At 50.8% G+C, this 19,057-nt stretch overlaps 1 protein-coding gene across 3 annotated transcripts in view; it reads right to left on the bottom strand.

Annotated features, from left to right (window-relative positions):
* Nucleotides 1–19,057, bottom strand: part of ANAPC1 (anaphase promoting complex subunit 1) — a 73,729-nt gene that overhangs the window by 52,711 nt on the left and 1,961 nt on the right. For all 3 annotated transcript variants that reach the window (XM_048842265.2, XM_048842266.2, XM_048842267.2), the window contains exons 2-7: nucleotides 11,105–11,341; nucleotides 9,442–9,603; nucleotides 8,861–8,912; nucleotides 7,684–7,787; nucleotides 6,888–6,970; nucleotides 2,433–2,506 (exon numbers count right to left, since the gene is read on the bottom strand). In XM_048842265.2, coding sequence (XP_048698222.1) covers nucleotides 2,433–2,506; nucleotides 6,888–6,970; nucleotides 7,684–7,787; nucleotides 8,861–8,912; nucleotides 9,442–9,603; nucleotides 11,105–11,317 — 688 coding nt within the window. In that variant the 5' untranslated portion in view covers nucleotides 11,318–11,341. The remainder of the gene's footprint in view (nucleotides 1–2,432; nucleotides 2,507–6,887; nucleotides 6,971–7,683; nucleotides 7,788–8,860; nucleotides 8,913–9,441; nucleotides 9,604–11,104; nucleotides 11,342–19,057) is intronic.

Genomic DNA, 19,057 nt, shown 5'->3' with positions numbered 1-19,057 from the left:
GGGACTCAGGAGACCTGGGTTCTATCTGGCCGGGAACACAGTCTAACTCAATCCAAAGGCTAGAAGTTGAAGCTAGACAAATTTAGATTGGAAATAAGGCATACATTTGTAAGTGTAACAATTAGCCATTGGAACAGCTTTACCAAGGGCAGTGGTGCATTCTCCACCACTGACAGTTTTTAAATCAAGACTGGATGTTTTTCTAAAAGCTCTGCTCTAGGAATTGCTCTGGGGCAGGTCTCTGGCCTGTGTTATACAGGAGGTCAGACCAGACGATGACAATGGTCTTTCTGGCCTTGGAATCTATTAATCTTTTCCCAGCTCTGTCAATGGCTTGCTGGGTGACCTTGGACATGTCCCCGATCTCTTCCTCAGTTTCCCCTTCTGTTAAACAGGGATAATGATGCTGACTTCCTTTGTAGAGTGCTTTGAGCTATACAGCTGAAAAGCACATCACTATATCTCCATGGGGTTCCTGGCCCTCCCCAGTGCTGGGGTTTTGCTACTGGCCCATCCCTTTCCTGCCCCCTCCCTTTTTGTGGGACACAACTCGCTCTGGCCTCTAGCTGTTACCATGAGAGATGGTGCTGTGAATGGGAGGCATCTCCTCCTACACCCCCCACTGTCCTGCCTGGAATAGAGGAGAGGGAATAGGCTGGGGATGCAACTTCAAATGGGAGTTGAATGTTGGGATGACAGGCACCCCCTCCCCACATTTCTCCCTACCACCAACCTCCCACATCCCCCACTCTGACAACTTCCTCCTGGCCTGAGCCCCCTGCAAACCCCTTTCCCCTCCCTGACCAGGGTAGGCCAGAACTCACAGTGCATGGCTGCTCAGGGATGTCTAAGGCACGGACAAACTGGGCACCTGTTCAGGACCCCCTGCAGAAAGGGAGCCTCGGCGGTGAGGTGTTTAAAAATAAAATTATCTAGTCTTGACACACATTGAACCCCATGTGCTTCAGGAAACTGAACTTTCAGATGTCATTCGCGACTTTGTGCCCACAAATCCAGACAGTGATGTTTCTAAAGCAGCCAAACACATGTAAAACTTTTTCTATTACCATTATGTTGTGTTTAAGGCAAGAATTCCTGTTTATTTCCTACCGTAATATGGTGGAGGCCCCAATTAAGATGGCCCCATGGATGCTCAAACCACCCCAAATGTAGACCACTATCCCACCCCAAGTCCCCCAAGAGGACTTGCAGCTTTCAAGGCAATCCAAGTAAGCATGTGGATTTTAAAGCACTTAGAATAATTAACCTTTGAACAACAAGCAAAACTCAATCTTAACTATAGCTACAACTCCACTATAATTTCAAGAAGGATGTTGTTAGCATGGGGAGTCAGCTGCAATGTGCGTATCATGACTCCAGACCAAGTAACATGTGGGTCAATCACCACAGCTCAATGACAGCAAGGTTTCAAATGTAACCAAGCAAGATAGCAACTCTCTCTTTCCTTTATAGAATCCCTCCTCGGTGGCCAGCCATTCAAAGAGGTCTTTTTAGATACCTTAAATATCCTAAAGCTACAATACCAATTACGGGGTTTGTCTACACTGGTGGTTCTCAACCAGGGATACACATACCCCTGGGGGTACACAGAAGTCTTCCAGTGGGTATATCAACTTATCTAGATAGTTTCACAACAGGCTACATAAAAAGCACTAGCAAAGTCAGTAAAAACTAAAATGTCATACAGACAATGAGTTGTTTATACTGCTCTATATACTAGACACTGAAATGTAAGTACAATATTTATATTCTAATTGATTTTATAATTATATGCTAAAAATGAGAAAGAAAGCAATTTTCAGTAAGAGTGTACTATGACACTTTTGTATTTGATGTCTGATTTTGTAAGCAAGTAGTTTTTAAGTGAGGTGAAACTTGAGGATTCACAAGACGGATCAGACTCCTGAAAGGGGTACATTAATCTAGAAAGGATGAGAGCCACTGGTCTACACATATGCATACTATGCAGCAAGCCAGGTTGTAAATCTACACCAACGCCCACATGGAATCTTTTACTGCACAGCAGCAGGGTCCATGCAGACAGTTAGCATGTGGCAAGCGAGTGCCTTGTAGATTTACACCGCAGCTTGCCACAAACTAAGTATTAGTATTGACAAGTCCTAACTGACATGAAATCCTAAATTAATTAACTTAATATAAATTAATTTAATTAACATGGCTACAACAACACTGCATACATGAAATCCTAACAGATAAGCAGCTAAAATAATCCATTTCTAAATTCTTAAAAGAGATATTTGAACATTCATTAGATTGTAATTATAGACTATAAAGACAGGGAAGGTAAACAGTCAAGTCTGTATTCAATAATATTGCAGCTGAAGGACTCATTTCTATTTATGGATTTTCATTTTTTATATATTTTTTTTTAATTAAAAAAGATAACCTACCTCCAGACTTACAGACAAGAGGTGTTATCTCATCTAAAGGATGTAGCATACTGAACATAGTGGGCAAAGGTTCTCTGGAAAGGAAATGGAAAAATATATTTAAAAATCAAGTGTTAACAAGCTGTAAAATCTAACAGATGGATCACAAACACCCACTGCAAGTTTAACAGTCAACTCCTCAAAAACAAACAAGTGACATATATGTTCCATTAACTATAGATTGTGTGGCTCATCTAATACATCAATAAAACCCCCCAAGCTTTGTTTCTCTAGTACACTTTATCTCTGAGCATCTTAGAAAACTTAAACTGATATTACTATATAACTTGGAACACTTCACCCTCCACTGACATGATGCAGCTATTTAACAGCACAGAGCAATGCTTAACAGTTCAGAATAGGAAATGAGGAATCCAACTGAAATTGCAAGGGAAATTTAGACAGACATGGAGTTACCAGATAAAAATGTGGCAGAACACAAAGACTGAAGAGCCAAGAGATCCCTACTGACCACAACTAACATGAATGTCAGTTTGAAATCTCATTTGAAAGCTGAAACATTTTGTGTACGACTGCCTTTTTACTACAAAGTGTAAGGCAGGACTAGATTTCAAGTGGTGGTGTGCGTGCTCCAAAGTGCAGTTCTAAACTCTACTATTTTTGAGCTTTTTCCACCAGAAAGACTCCTCTTACACTTAGCACATGCCACAGGGGAAGTTTTCTAAAAAAACATCAATAGGATTAGAGAAAAAGGTTTTCTATTCTTATGGACTTTGATAGCCAGTAACCAAAAAGCAGCTCAGTTTTGTATGTTCAAACTGGATTAGACATGCAGTCCTTATGGAGAACACATGACTTTCACAAGTCAGAAAAAAGTGGAAGTTCTTAATTTAAAACTTTCGAAATGCAGACTGCTAAATGATGGGTCACTCCCTAGCTATTTAGAGCACACTTCTCACTGTGGTATCTCAGCATGGTTAAAAATAAGAACCCATACTCTGGGATGGATGCACACAGCTCCAAGGCAGCTAAGCAAGCCACTCCCTAGGTCCAACCAATGCCGTAACCTGGCTTTATGCCAATGTCAATCATGATTTAAATGGGCGTGCAGGAAACATTGATTTAAATAATTTATTTTAATCCTGCTTTGCATTTGGACTTCTTGTTTTTCCTAAAGAAAAGGTTGATTCTCATTGATTGGTAATCACTAAAGTAAGTTGATTGACAAGTATGATTATAGCCTTTACATGACATTCAGTATTTTTTTTGCTAAACAGGAAGGTTCACTATGTCTACACACATTTATTTAAGCAATTATGCAGCTTAACCATACATTTATTCAGATTCTTGATTTTTACTTTTTTTATGATGTTGGGAAATGGTGAACACCAGGTTTCTTACTGTGACAGGGTGCACATGGCCTTGGAAGGCCCCCTGCTGGAGGCCCCATGATACTACCACACTTTACCCCACTCCAACCAACAAAAGGAGCAGTGAAGGTCGGTTTTAGAGAGGCTGGACTAAAGCAGCCAATTCGATAAAAGGATTAGATAAAAGGAGCTGCTAGGCCTGAGCAGGTCAGTTCCTGGCTGGGACTAGAGGAGTGAGGAAGGGTGCTCCTTGCTGGTCAGAGGAGCTTGAGAGAGAACCAGGTGGCATTGGCATTCAGTGAGGAGGAAGAGGATCTGAGAACTTCTGCCCCAAGGTAAGGGGGAAGAGAGAGGGCTACATGGGAGAAGGCCCAGGGAATAGCATCAACTAATTAAAGGCAGCAGTATGTGGATGGTGTTTATAGGGTTCCTAGGTTTGGACCTGGAACAATGGGCAGGCCCAGGTTACCCCACCGGCCACTGGGGAAGTGACCTAAGCCCTGAGAAGAGGGCAAGGCTCTGTTGGAAAGCCTAAGTGAAGAACAGGATTTAAAGGGCTCAGAGACAGGGCTGAAGACTCTAACAAGGGCACACCGATAGTCCTCGTTGGACCTTTGTTACCCCAGAAGGGGTTCATCCATTTGACTGTGTGACTTGGCCAGAGGGCTGAGCCACTGAAGACCAGCCTAGCGAAATCAGCAACCTACAAGGGACACATAGGAGTGGGAAAGCTTGCAGTACCACACCTAGCCATTGGGAGGCACCTGAGATGAGTGCCCCCACCACGCTTATTTACAAGAATGTTTTTTTATTCTTGATTTGAATCAAGCTGCATTTGGATGGAAATTTGAATTCAATTAAAACAGCACAAAAACAGCATTTTACAATTATTTTTATTAAATAAACCTACCCTAAAAGTCCTGGATACCAGCTTACTTTTTTACCATCCAAACATGTTTTGCATTTAAAACTGGTTCTTTAAATAAAAGTCGTATTACCTGTAGTTAGCAAATTGAATGGACTGTTCTGGTCACCATGTTTTTCAAGATTTTAGAACCAGATGATCTCACTCTCTCATTCAGAGATGGAAAAAGGAAAAGAAGCTTCCTTGTTTTTTTAAACTCCTAATTGGTTTCTCAACTTTGAATGAGCTCGTTGAATAAAGTGAAAGGAAGAAACTATTTTCTCTGCACCTGCAGAAGAGGCAACTACTGTCAAAAGCTGTTCAGCACTTCAACAAACTCTGGTCCTGGGTGCTTAGCCAGTGACTCCCACCAGTTCAGTGGTTTGACTTCCTTTAAAAGTTCAGTAGCAAACATGTGCTACTTGAATATGGATCTTTAATCGACTATAAACAACTTTAATATACTGTAGTAAGCTTAGGCCTTAACACGGGCTATCAATTTAAAACTTAATTTTAAACAGGTTTATTTTTAGAAAGAAAAATGTATTTAATTAAAATTTAAAAATCCATTTTTTTTTATTTCTGATAATTATCCGTCCTGCTTTACACCTATTGATTGGGGGCAGAATCCTAATCCATCCCTGGCTGTGTTGACGGAGGAAAGCACACACTGAGGTCAGAGAAGGGGTTTTCAGGCTGATCCCCAGTGTCTTGGAGTTAGGGAAGGAGCCAGCTGCTCTTTCTTCGTCTATTCCTGACTGAATTTCCCAACCACCACCATTACTGTGACCGCAGTCCCAGGGCAAAAGATCACAGAACCTCGTAATAATAAGGTCTGGTAAAATATTACTCTGCCTCCCCTGAAGCTATGCGAAAAGAGACTCGGACCTTTGTCAGGCCGCAGGATCATCCCCAGCCTCTACAAGCCTCTCCCTTCAAATTCTTGATATTCCACCCAGCTTCCAAGCCCTTCTGACCAACTCCCCAAAAGCCCTGACCCCTTTCAGATGCTTAAACCCCACCTCCTGTACTGCCAAATGTCCTAATAAATAGGGTGCAGAGGCCTAAGTAGTGGTGAGAGTCCAGAAATGGTGCACAACTGGGAATGGAGAGTTGCCAGGGAGATGTATCCAGTTTACATATATGTATCCAAGGTAAATAAATGTAAGACTGTGCTGACACGTCCCATGGCATATAGGGTACACGTAGCTACACGCTGCAGTGAAGGGCCCTACCATCTACATGCTATTTATACCCATGCTAGTTGTGTGTCCATTGTCTGCACCCTGCACATTGCTGTAAATGTCAATGGAACCCAAGACAGCCCTAACACCTTCGCCTGCATTTGCTTAACAGTGCTACAGTAATTGGAGCTGTACAAAACAGCTTTATCAACATTTTTATTCCCCTCACCCACCCCCGCAAGCCTTAACATTTAGCCAGATACATAGCAGTGCAGCCCTAGCCACCAGACTAAGCCATGCAGCAAGTTATCTGTGGGAGTTTTCCTTATAGACACAAGGTGGATGAAGTAATCCATTTACAATTTTTACACCTACTTTATACACTAACATTTTTAATGCACAATTAAAGTGGAGATTTAAATATAAAGAGGCAAGAAGTGCTCGACCTTACCTCAACAAAACTACCATACCCCTACGTTCCTGCTGGCTGCTCTCTCTCCACACACACAGACCACAGACACCTTCCCATTGCCAAATACACCTCAACTCTTCCCTTGTGGTATGTGCATTACAACATAGGCTTTAATTTCATAACAGAGCCCACACTGACATGTCACCAAGGAGGGTCTCGCACCAGGAGATCAGAAGCAGAGCAAAGTCTCCAGCTCATGTAAAGAGGGATATTGCCTCCAGAAGCTGAAAGTCTAATACTGTGTTTGACGCGTGCAAAGGAACTTGATGGCAGAGTTCAGACCAAAGTGGGCACAGTAACCGAGAATGTCTTTACTCTTTCCACACTTCCATACTAAATCTTACTTGTGCATGGAACGGGGACATAACTCAACATGTCCCAATGCCCTGATGCATTTCGTCATCACTTTGGTAGAGAGCAACACTTGTACTAAAAGGACAGTTAAAATTTTATCTCACTGCTTTAGATTAGACAACTTATTCCACAGCACAACAAAGACACTCAGCAACCACTCTCACTACATACCTGGGTGGACTCAGAGGGACTTCGTGTGAAGTGCTGCTGCGTTCAAACAACAAGCCATATTTTGTTGGCCAGACATTTGCTACCTACAAAAGACAAATATTTTAAAAACTGAATGGCTCATATTTAAAATGCTCCTGCACTTGAGCATCCAGTTACTGTAAAACCAAAACATTTAACCATTGTTTCGGGCAGAATGCAATGTTATATATGTAATACAAAATACCTTCTCAAAATACGATGACAATGTATCTGTGCTTTACCACATCCTACTTCTGAACACAACCAATATACAAATCTGACAACATACCAAGAACAAGAGTATAGCTCATTTGATTAGTGTTAGACTGACAGCTGCTCAGAAGAAATATGCAAAAAAGCCATATTTTCTGACCTATATGAAAATTTTGGCCTCTATCTATCTAAAGGTTTTGTACTGTGACCCATCATTGTAGTATCCGAGTATCTTCCATGTAAAATAGACTGGCAATAACATTGTTCATAGTGGGCTTCACAGAGTCTGGCTTTTTTTTTTCCTCTAGGTTAGAATAAGGAATAGAAAAAAGTCTTCCAAGTCTCAATCCAACACCCAATCCACTAAGCCATACCCACTTCTGCTTTGTCACACCCTCACTTGTTAGTACAATTATTAAAAATTCACACCAAGGATTACTAGATTACAGCTATGTTTCAAGCACCATCCACACCAAAAGACAAATGAGGAACAATTACTACAACACACACAACAACGACATGCACATTAAAATAAATGAGAACATTTAGAAAAGAAAATACTTACCTGAAAAGGTAAGGAAGCAATGTAATCCTTTCCTTCTATACTATGAACATTTATGCAGGAGCTTTGCAATATGCAGATACATTTTTCTACTATTTCCTCACTATCTGAAATTGGGGAAGAACACAAAAATAATTTTTAGCTCTACCATCAAGTTTCTCTATACACAAAGTAGGGACTTTTGTTATTAGCTGTGCAATTCTAAAATGGTTGGTTAGCTTCTGTTGTGATAAGTGGGCCTACAAATTTACCCAAATTGTGAGTGTAACTGTAAAAAGTATGTAATAGTTCATAAGACCTTACAATAACCTCTAACAATAAATGTTGATAGGAAAAAGTAAGAAGAGAGATAGAATAATTCAATTATTCTAAACAAAAAACTCAAGTTAATAAGATTCAAGGACTGAAATTATGCTTTTTAAAAACAGGAGATGTGGAGCCAGACGTTAATGAGTCAAACTGGTATGTTAGATATTAGATTTAATTGGTGACCAAATAATGAGAAGATGGGCTATTCCACCCATGACTCCCCTTTGGGTCCTTATGTGAAAGAGATTTTGGGGGGAAAGTATGGGGAAAAAAAACCCACAAGAACAAAAAGAAGAACAGACAGAAAGAACAGACAGAGGCTACTGGAGTGAGCTACACCATCATAGCTATCACCCCTCCACCATTTTCTGGGACACCAGGCCTTCATCATCCTGATCCTGAGTGGTCACCTGACCAGAATGGGCCAGAGAGAGAGCGGGACCCAGACAACACTGTCACCCCTACCAGCTCCAGCTGAATCCCAAAATGCTAATTGGGATGACAGTTATAACTATCTCTGATACCGTCTAAGAGACTGTCAGACAAGGGGCTTTTCCTTCTAAAATCGATCTACAGCCAAAGGGAAAGGAAACAAGGGATGTTGGTACAATGAAAGCCTTACTTAATACTTTACATTTCAAATGCTTTAACTGTTTTTCCCTCTTTTCTGTATCTTTAATAAAAGGATTTTAAAAGGTGTGTTTGCCATGGTGTCAAGCAGCCTGAAGTCTCCATATCAAGCCCCAGACCTTGTTTAACACCTTTGGCCCATATATCCCATCTCAATTACTACAACACTTCCAAAGTCAAGAAAATTAAACTCAGATAAAATAGTACTTTGGCAGTAAAGTAAAATATGAATGAAACTTACTGTCAACTTTCTCAGATTTTTCCTGTGGTACAGTGAAATCACACCACAAAGCCTAAAAACCAAAAATATTATGCAGTTACTTATGAAAGACAAGCTGGTATTAATACCAAATTCTCTTTTTTAATTTTATGTTGTAACGGAATATCCCCCTGCTCCAAGAGAGGTTTTAAGCCACATTTCAGTTGACTAGTATTGATTAGCTCAGTGGTTCCCAAACTCATTCTGCCGCTTGTGCAGGGAAAGCCCCTGACGGGCCGGGCTGGTTTCTTTACCTGCTGCGTCCGCATGTTCAGCCGATCGCGGCTCACAGTGGCCGCGGTTCACTGCTCCAGGCCAATGGGAGGTGCTGGAAGCGGCAGCCAGTACGTCCCTCGGCCCCCGCAGCTTCCCACAGCTCCCATTGGCCTGGAGCAGCGAACCGCGGACGAACCTGCGGATCGGACGAACCTGCAGACACGGCAGGTAAACAAACCGGCCTGGCCCACCAGGGGCTTTCCCTGCACTAGCGGCAGAACAAGTTTGGGAACCACTGGATTAACTAATATGCAGCCATTCAATGGCTAGAATTTCAGAGTTCATACCTGTAGAACAGGGCTGTCAACCGTGAAAGCCTTATAAACAGCAGATGCTTGGCTTTTACTTCCTTTGCTCCAAATGACCATATTGCCAGCCATATACAGTTCTTCATCATATTCCACTTCTTCCCCAACATCACTGACACCTCTCCTTAAAAGCCAACTTTCCTGAAAACCAAGAGGATTAAAAAAAGTCACAACTTCCTCTCAGTGGTGGGCTGATAGACTCAAAGCTAGTGTGATCTGAAAGGGTGGCATAACTTTATATTTTATAAATTAATCAAATCAAGATTTGGGGCGACATTGCAGAGCAGATTTTTGTTTCAACTTCTAGTTTTCCCTGTTTTAAAAAAATATTCCACACACAGAGAAAAATCTGAACTCACAACCGGATACGAGATCATATCTAGTGTGCCAGACAGAGAACACAGACAACCTTCTGTTTATCGGGGAGTGCTGTGTCTACTATCCTTGCTCCACACTACCAGAAAATCCAACCAGGAAGACACCTCAAGAACCTTCTGTCAGGAAATCCACTCGATTTGCCTGCTTTGTTCATGGTGTGCTTAGGCTGTCTTTGCATGGCTTTTTTTTTTTTTTTTTTAAAGTGAGCAGGAGGGAAGTCTGCAGTCCTCAATGCATTTGCCTGAATCCTGATCAGAGTAGAACATCAATCATATCACAAACCTGTCACACAAACAATTTTTCCTGATTTGTGTGTGTGCGCTGTGACAGGATTTGAGCGGGGCTGGAACAAGCCTGGCAATGATGTGAGAAGCTCCAGTCCTCATGTGAATTAGCAGCTTAGAGCCTTACCTGGGTGGAACCCCTCTGACTGGCTGCCTTCCCCACATCCTGGGGCAGAATCACGAGAGCTGCTGATTGAAAAGCTCCCTCCCCTGCAACCTGACGCCATTTCACAGGAGGACATGAGGGAGCAGAAAAAGCCTGCAGCTCAGCCTCCTGTGAGCAACAAGGAAGGCTCCTCTGTTCCTCCCTGCAACATCCAGCCTAGGGACAGGGTGGGGTGAAGAGCCCCTGAATATGCTCCCCCTGCCTGCAAGGCTGAACAGGAACCCCAGTGCAGCACCTCCCAGACCTGGGTGAGGAGCCTCAGGAGTAAACGTGAACCTGGGGGGCTGAAGGAGGGACTGAACCGAGGTGGAGGCTGGGGGTCAGAATTGATTTGGAGGTTGAGGAGCAGAATTAGCTTCTGGGTAGGAGATGGGAAGATGTGACAGAGTTTTGTTTTTTCGGCCAATCCATGATTTTTGGGGTCTGAATCACGAATCTTGATCTCTTGAGGCTGGCAATACTGCAATGGGACTACACAGCTGCTTATAGTTAGGCAGGCATTTAACCATTTTGCTGACGTGGGGCATATAATAGCAAGTCAAAATATCAATACCTTTTTATACCCACAGAATGGGAAATAGTGCATTACAGTGTGCTCTCTCTTTTTAATTCATAAACTGCTTGAAGAATACAATCCACTATTCCATTTTTCTCTTGGAGAGGATTGCATAAGTCTAGCATTGCCTCATTTCAGGACATATTGTGCACATAGTTTACTAAAGACATTTTGCTCCAGCTCTTTTTCTAATATTCTAATAATAAGTGTCTGTTTTAATGACTAAAATAAATGCTGAATCAGGACACACAACTTTACCTTCTGTTTTTCATGGATTGTAACCTCCTGAAGGGATCCCACCAAACCAGCAGCTCCATCAGAGGACCATAGCTCAGAGGCTGGCTGCAGCTGCCGAAGTTGAAGGTTCAGGGCATTAGGGTGGTGCTTGCAGTGGTCACGGCCAAAAGGAACAAACTCCTGCAAATCCCCTGCTGCTATCATCGTTACCCTCTCTTCATAGTTGTTCGACATGGGTTCCAAATATCAACATTATTTCTGAAGCAAAAACAGAACACTGGTCTGTCTCAATGGCCATGTATAAGCTGTAAAGCATGCAACTTACCCTTATTACATATTGCAATCAAACTTTTCTGTATAAAACTTAATTTTCATTAAAAACAAATAAATAAATATAATGGTTCAAAGTCTTTTATTGCTTGTAGCATGTAATTCTAATAGGTAATGTTATCAGTTATTTCTATTTTAACTTGCATCTCCTTTATAATGCCAAAACTCAGTCTACTAATATTAAGGGGTGAGGACAAGAAAAGGAAAACAATTAAGATGATTTCAGCTGATTTTAATTCTAGGGCTAGCTATGTTTCTAAGGCTTGGTCTACACTAGGAAATTAGGTCAGTGGAACTATGTCATTCAGGATGTGACAAATCCACACCCCTGAGGAACACAGTTAGCTGACCTCCCCCCGGTGTAGACAGCGCTAGGTCAACAGGAGAAAGCTACCTCCTCTTGGGGAGGTGGAGTACCTACACAGAGGGGTAGACATAGGTAGTGTCCTCACTGAAGTGCTGTTGCATTTTAAGTGAAGACAAGCCCTATGTATAAGGCCCCTATCACTGCGGCATCTGAAGGCCTCTGCAAATTCCTACCCAATGATCTTGTGTTTTGCTACGTGCAGGTATTTTAAAAGCTGTGAGGTATGTAAAGTCAGAGGCAAGCAACCATTCGAACACAGAAACATTAATTGGCCTAATTTTATTTTAGCTTCAGTAATGACTGAGTGTAACGTCTCCATAATTAAAGCTAGAAGGTAATTTCCATTATAAGCCAGGATTTTTGGCCCGTACCTTTTTTCAAAGGTCTTTCTCCATTGTATTTTTCACACCAGAACTAGTTATGAGGCTTTGCAGAATGGAGTGCTTTTCTGCTTTTCAGATAAAGCGACAACACCCTTGGCCCATGCACACGCAAGTCAAAGTGACGTCTTCTAACAATTTCAGACTTGACTTAGATGGCTAATTCTCACGGAGAACTGGCACACAGGAACAAGGCTTGAGAAGTCTGTAAGGCACCTACCCAGCAGTATTCCCCCCTTACCTCTACACTAAAAGGGGAACAGTGCCAGTAAGAAGCCCAGCCCCATCTTCCCGCAGTTGCTGGGATTCCTACCAAGATGCAGTGCCTGGTTCTAGTTTGGAGGCACCATCTTTTATAGGAGACTCTGATTAATAAATATCGGGTGTGTTGTAAGCTTTCTGGGACAGGAACCACATTTTCACGTAGGTTTGTGCGGCACCTAACACAACAAGAGCCCCATGCTATCATCCTCTTCTCCTGCAAATAGTTCCAGTCTGCCTCTGCTGATGCGCTGAAGGTTTCCCTCACAGCAGCAGAATGAAAGTGACACAAGTCTGATCAGTTTCGCTGCTGCTCATAGAGATAAGATATACCTTTAAAATATTCAGCAACAGCTATGAGAGTTTTTTAAAAACATGCAGGGCACGGTCGGTCTCTCTCTCTCTCAGGACGGGGGGGGCACGGTCGGTCTCTCTCTCTCTCTCAGGACGGGGGGGGCACGGTCGGTCTCTCTCTCTCTCTCAGGACGGGGGGGGCACGGTCGGTCTCTCTCTCTCTCAGGACGGGGGGGGCACGGTCGGTCTCTCTCTCTCTCAGGACGGGGGGGGGCACGGTCGGTCTCTCTCTCTCTCTCAGGACGGGGGGGGCACGGTCGGTCTCTCTCTCTCTCTCAGGACGGGGGGGGCACGGTCGGTCTCTCTCTCTCTCAGGACGGGGGGGGCACGGTCGGTCTCTCTCTCTCTCTCAGGACGGGGGGGGCACGGTCGGTCTCTCTCTCTCTCTCAGGACGGGGGGGGCACGGTCGGTCTCTCTCTCTCTCTCAGGACGGGGGGGCACGGTCGGTCTCTCTCTCTCTCAGGACGGGGGGGCACGGTCGGTCTCTCTCTCTCTCTCAGGACGGGGGGGGCACGGTCGGTCTCTCTCTCTCTCTCAGGACGGGGGGGGCACGGTCGGTCTCTCTCTCTCTCAGGACGGGGGGGGCACGGTCGGTCTCTCTCTCTCTCTCAGGACGGGGGGGGCACGGTCGGTCTCTCTCTCTCTCAGGACGGGGGGGGCACGGTCGGTCTCTCTCTCTCTCTCAGGACGGGGGGGGCACGGTCGGTCTCTCTCTCTCTCTCAGGACGGGGGGGGGCACGGTCGGTCTCTCTCTCTCTCAGGACGGGGGGGGCACGGTCGGTCTCTCTCTCTCTCTCTCAGGTCGGGGGGGGGCACGGTCGGTTTCTCTCTCTCTCTCAGGTCGGGGGGGGCACGGTCGGTCTCTCTCTCTCTCAGGACGGGGGGGGCACGGTCGGTCTCTCTCTCTCTCAGGACGGGGGGGGCACGGTCGGTCTCTCTCTCTCTCTCAGGTCGGGGGGGGCACGGTCGGTCTCTCTCTCTCTCTCTCAGGTCGGGGGGGGCACGGTCCGGTCTCTCTCTCTCTCTCTCTCAGGACGGGGGGGCACGGTCGGTCTCTCTCTCTCTCAGGACGGGGGGGGGCACGGTCGGTCTCTCTCTCTCTCTCAGGTCGGGGGGGGCACGGTCGGTCTCTCTCTCTCTCTCTCTCAGGTCGGGGGGGGCACGGTCGGTCTCTCTCTCTCTCAGGTCGGGGGGGGCACGGTCGGTCTCTCTCTCTCTCAGGTCGGGGGGGGCACGGTCGGTCTCTCTCTCTCTCTCAGGACGGGGGGGGCACGGTCGGTCTCTCTCTCTCTCAGGACGGGGGGGGCACGGTCGGTCTCTCTCTCTCTCAGGACGGGGGGGGCACGGTCGGTCTCTCTCTCTCTCAGGACGGGGGGGGCACGGTCGGTCTCTCTCTCTCTCTCAGACGGGGGGGGCACGGTCTCTCTCTCTCTCTCAGGACGGGGGGGGCACGGTCGGTCTCTCTCTCTCTCTCAGGACGGGGGGGGCACGGTCGGTCTCTCTCTCAGGACGGGGGGGGCACGGTCGGTCTCTCTCTCTCTCAGGACGGGGGGGCACGGTCGGTCTCTCTCTCTCTCAGGACGGGGGGGCACGGTCGGTCTCTCTCTCAGGACGGGGGGGGCACGGTCGGTCTCTCTCTCAGGTCGGGGGGGGCACGGTCGGTCTCTCTCTCTCTCTCAGGACGGGGGGGGGCACGGTCGGTCTCTCTCTCTCTCAGGACGGGGGGGGCACGGTCGGTCTCTCTCTCTCTCAGGACGGGGGGGGCACGGTCGGTCTCTCTCTCTCTCAGGACGGGGGGGGCACGGTCCGGTCTCTCTCTCTCTCAGGACGGGGGGGGCACGGTCGGTCTCTCTCTCTCTCAGGACGGGGGGGGCACGGTCGGTCTCTCTCTCTCAGGACGGGGGGGGCACGGTCGGTCTCTCTCTCTCTCAGGACGGGGGGGGCACGGTCGGTCTCTCTCTCTCTCTCAGGACGGGGGGGGCACGGTCGGTCTCTCTCTCTCTCTCAGGACGGGGGGGGCACGGTCGGTCTCTCTCTCTCTCTCAGGACGGGGGGGGCACGGTCGGTCTCTCTCTCTCTCTCAGGACGGGGGGGGGCACGGTCGGTCTCTCTCTCTCTCTCTCAGGACGGGGGGGGCACGGTCGGTCTCTCTCTCTCTCTCAGGACGGGGGGGGCACGGTCGGTCTCTCTCTCTCTCTCAGGACGGGGGGGGCACGGTCGGTCTCTCTCTCTCTCTCAGGACGGGGGGGGCACGGTCGGTCTCTCTCTCTCTCTCAGGACGGGGGGGGCACGGTCGGTCTCTCTCTCTCTCAGGACGGGGGGGGCACGGTCGGTCTCTCTCTCTCTCAGGACGGGGGGGGCACGGTCGGTCTCTCTCTCTCTCTCAGGACGGGGGGGGCACGGTCGGTCTCTCTCTCTCTCTCAGGACGGGGGGGGCACGGTCGGTCTCTCTCTCTCTCTCAGGACGGGGGGGGCACGGTCGGTCTCTCTCTCTCTCTCAGGACGGGGGGGGCACGGTCGGTCTCTCTCTCTCTCTCAGGACGGGGGGGGCACGGTCGGTCTCTCTCTCTCTCAGGACGGGGGGGGCACGGTCGGTCTCTCTCTCTCTCTCAGGACGGGGGGGGGCACGGTCGGTCTCTCTCTCTCTCTCAGGACGGGGGGGGCACGGTCGGTCTCTCTCTCTCTCTCAGGACGGGGGGGGCACGGTCGGTCTCTCTCTCTCTCTCAGGACGGGGGGGGCACGGTCGGTCTCTCTCTCTCTCAGGACGGGGGGGGCACGGTCGGTCTCTCTCTCTCTCTCAGGACGGGGGGGGCACGGTCGGTCTCTCTCTCTCTCTCAGGACGGGGGGGGCACGGTCGGTCTCTCTCTCTCTCTCAGGACGGGGGGGGCACGGTCGGTCTCTCTCTCTCTCTCAGGACGGGGGGGGCACGGTCGGTCTCTCTCTCTCTCTCAGGACGGGGGGGGCACGGTCGGTCTCTCTCTCTCTCTCAGGACGGGGGGGGCACGGTCGGTCTCTCTCTCTCTCTCAGGACGGGGGGGGCACGGTCGGTCTCTCTCTCTCTCTCAGGACGGGGGGGCACGGTCGGTCTCTCTCTCTCTCTCAGGACGGGGGGGGCACGGTCGGTCTCTCTCTCTCTCTCAGGACGGGGGGGGCACGGTCGGTCTCTCTCTCTCTCAGGACGGGGGGGGCACGGTCGGTCTCTCTCTCTCTCTCAGGACGGGGGGGGCACGGTCGGTCTCTCTCTCTCTCTCAGGACGGGGGGGGCACGGTCGGTCTCTCTCTCTCTCTCAGGACGGGGGGGGCACGGTCGTCTCTCTCTCTCTCAGGACGGGGGGGGCACGGTCGGTCTCTCTCTCTCTCTCAGGACGGGGGGGGCACGGTCGGTCTCTCTCTCTCTCTCAGGACGGGGGGGGCACGGTCGGTCTCTCTCTCTCTCTCAGGACGGGGGGGGCACGGTCGGTCTCTCTCTCTCTCTCAGGACGGGGGGGGCACGGTCGGTCTCTCTCTCTCTCTCAGGACGGGGGGGGCACGGTCGGTCTCTCTCTCTCTCTCTCAGGACGGGGGGGGCACGGTCGGTCTCTCTCTCTCTCAGGACGGGGGGGGCACGGTCGGTCTCTCTCTCTCTCAGGACGGGGGGGGCACGGTCGGTCTCTCTCTCTCTCTCAGGACGGGGGGGGCACGGTCGGTCTCTCTCTCTCTCAGGACGGGGGGGCACGGTCGGTCTCTCTCTCTCTCTCAGGACGGGGGGGGCACGGTCGGTCTCTCTCTCTCTCAGGACGGGGGGGCACGGTCGGTCTCTCTCTCTCTCAGGACGGGGGGGGCACGGTCGGTCTCTCTCTCTCTCAGGACGGGGGGGGCACGGTCGGGTCTCTCTCTCTCTCTCAGGACGGGGGGGGCACGGTCGGTCTCTCTCTCTCTCAGGACGGGGGGGGCACGGTCGGTCTCTCTCTCTCTCTCAGGACGGGGGGGGCACGGTCGGTCTCTCTCTCTCTCTCAGGTCGGGGGGGGCACGGTCGGTCTCTCTCTCTCTCTCTCAGGACGGGGGGGGCACGGTCGGTCTCTCTCTCTCTCTCAGGTCGGGGGGGGCACGGTCGGTCTCTCTCTCTCTCTCAGGACGGGGGGGGGCACGGTCGGTCTCTCTCTCTCTCTCAGGACGGGGGGGGGCACGGTCGCTCTCTCTCTCTCTCTCAGGACGGGGGGGGCACGGTCGGTCTCTCTCTCTCTCTCTCAGGACGGGGGGGGCACGGTCGGTCTCTCTCTCTCTCTCAGGACGGGGGGGCACGGTCGGTCTCTCTCTCTCTCTCAGGTCGGGGGGGCACGGTCGGTCTCTCTCTCTCTCTCAGGACGGGGGGGGCACGGTCGGTCTCTCTCTCTCTCTCAGGACGGGGGGGCACGGTCGGTCTCTCTCTCTCTCTCAGGACGGGGGGGGCACGGTCGGTCTCTCTCTCTCTCTCAGGACGGGGGGGGCACGGTCGGTCTCTCTCTCTCTCAGGACGGGGGGGGCACGGTCGGTCTCTCTCTCTCTCAGGACGGGGGGGGCACGGTCGGTCTCTCTCTCTCTCAGGACGGGGGGGGCACGGTCGGTCTCTCTCTCTCTCTCAGGAGGGGGGGGCACGGTCGGTCTCTCTCTCTCTCAGGACGGGGGGGGGCACGGTCGGTCTCTCTCTCTCTCTCAGGTCGGGGGGGGCACGGTCGGTCTCTCTCTCTCTCTCTCAGGTCGGGGGGGGCACGGTCGGTCTCTCTCTCTCTCAGGACGGGGGGGGCACGGTCGGTCTCTCTCTCTCTCTCAGGACGGGGGGGGCACGGTCGGTCTCTCTCTCTCTCTCAGGTCGGGGGGGGCACGGTCGGTCTCTCTCTCTCTCTCTCTCAGGTCGGGGGGGGCACGGTCGGTCTCTCTCTCTCTCTCAGGACGGGGGGGCACGGTCGGTCTCTCTCTCTCTCAGGACGGGGGGGGCACGGTCGGTCTCTCTCTCTCTCTCAGGACGGGGGGGCACGGTCGGTCTCTCTCTCTCTCTCTCAGGACGGGGGGGGCACGGTCGGTCTCTCTCTCTCTCAGGACGGGGGGGCACGGTCGGTCTCTCTCTCTCTCTCAGGTCGGGGGGGGCACGGTCGGTCTCTCTCTCTCTCTCTCAGGACGGGGGGGGCACGGTCGGTCTCTCTCTCTCTCTCAGGACGGGGGGGGGCACGGTCGGTCTCTCTCTCTCTCAGGACGGGGGGGGCACGGTCGGTCTCTCTCTCTCTCTCAGGACGGGGGGGGGCACGGTCGGTCTCTCTCTCTCTCTCAGGACGGGGGGGGGCACGGTCGGTCTCTCTCTCTCTCAGGACGGGGGGGGCACGGTCGGTCTCTCTCTCTCTCTCAGGACGGGGGGGGCACGGTCGGTCTCTCTCTCTCTCAGGACGGGGGGGGGGCACGGTCGGTCTCTCTCTCTCAGGACGGGGGGGGCACGGTCGGTCTCTCTCTCTCTCAGGACGGGGGGCAGGACGGGGGGGGCACGGTCGGTCTCTCTCTCTCTCTCAGGACGGGGGGGGCACGGTCGGTCTCTCTCTCAGGCGGGGGGGCACGTCGGTCTCTCTCTCTCAGGACGGGGGGGCACGGTCGGTCTCTCTCTCTCTCTCAGGACGGGGGGGGCACGGTCGGTCTCTCTCTCTCTCTCCAGGACGGGGGGGGCACGGTCGGTCTCTCTCTCTCTCTCAGGACGGGGGGGGCACGGTCGGTCTCTCTCTCTCTCAGGACGGGGGGGGCACGGTCGGTCTCTCTCTCCTCTCAGGACGGGGGGGGCACGGTCGGTCTCTCTCTCTCTCTCAGGACGGGGGGGCACGGTCGGTCTCTCTCTCTCTCAGGACGGGGGGGCACGGTCGTCTCTCTCTCTCTCTCAGGACGGGGGGGGCACGGTCGGTCTCTCTCTCTCTCTCAGGACGGGGGGGGCACGGTCGGTCTCTCTCTCTCTCTCTCAGGACGGGGGGGGCACGGTCGGTCTCTCTCTCTCTCTCTCAGGACGGGGGGGGCACGGTCGGTCTCTCTCTCTCTCTCAGGTCGGGGGGGGCACGGTCGGTCTCTCTCTCTCTCTCAGGTCGGGGGGGGCACGGTCGGTCTCTCTCTCTCTCTCAGGACGGGGGGGGCACGGTCGGTCTCTCTCTCTCTCTCAGGACGTAGGGGGGGCACGGTCGGTCTCTCTCTCTCTCTCAGGTCGGGGGGGGCACGGTCGGTCTCTCTCTCTCTCTCAGGTCGGGGGGTGGCACGGTCGGTCTCTCTCTCTCTCTCAATAGATATACGTATAG

The sequence above is a fragment of the Caretta caretta genome, chromosome 3 (genome assembly GCF_965140235.1).
Source record: "Caretta caretta isolate rCarCar2 chromosome 3, rCarCar1.hap1, whole genome shotgun sequence".
NCBI classification, from domain to species: Eukaryota; Metazoa; Chordata; order Testudines; family Cheloniidae; genus Caretta; species Caretta caretta.
This window is presented reverse-complemented; position numbering and strand designations above follow the sequence as displayed.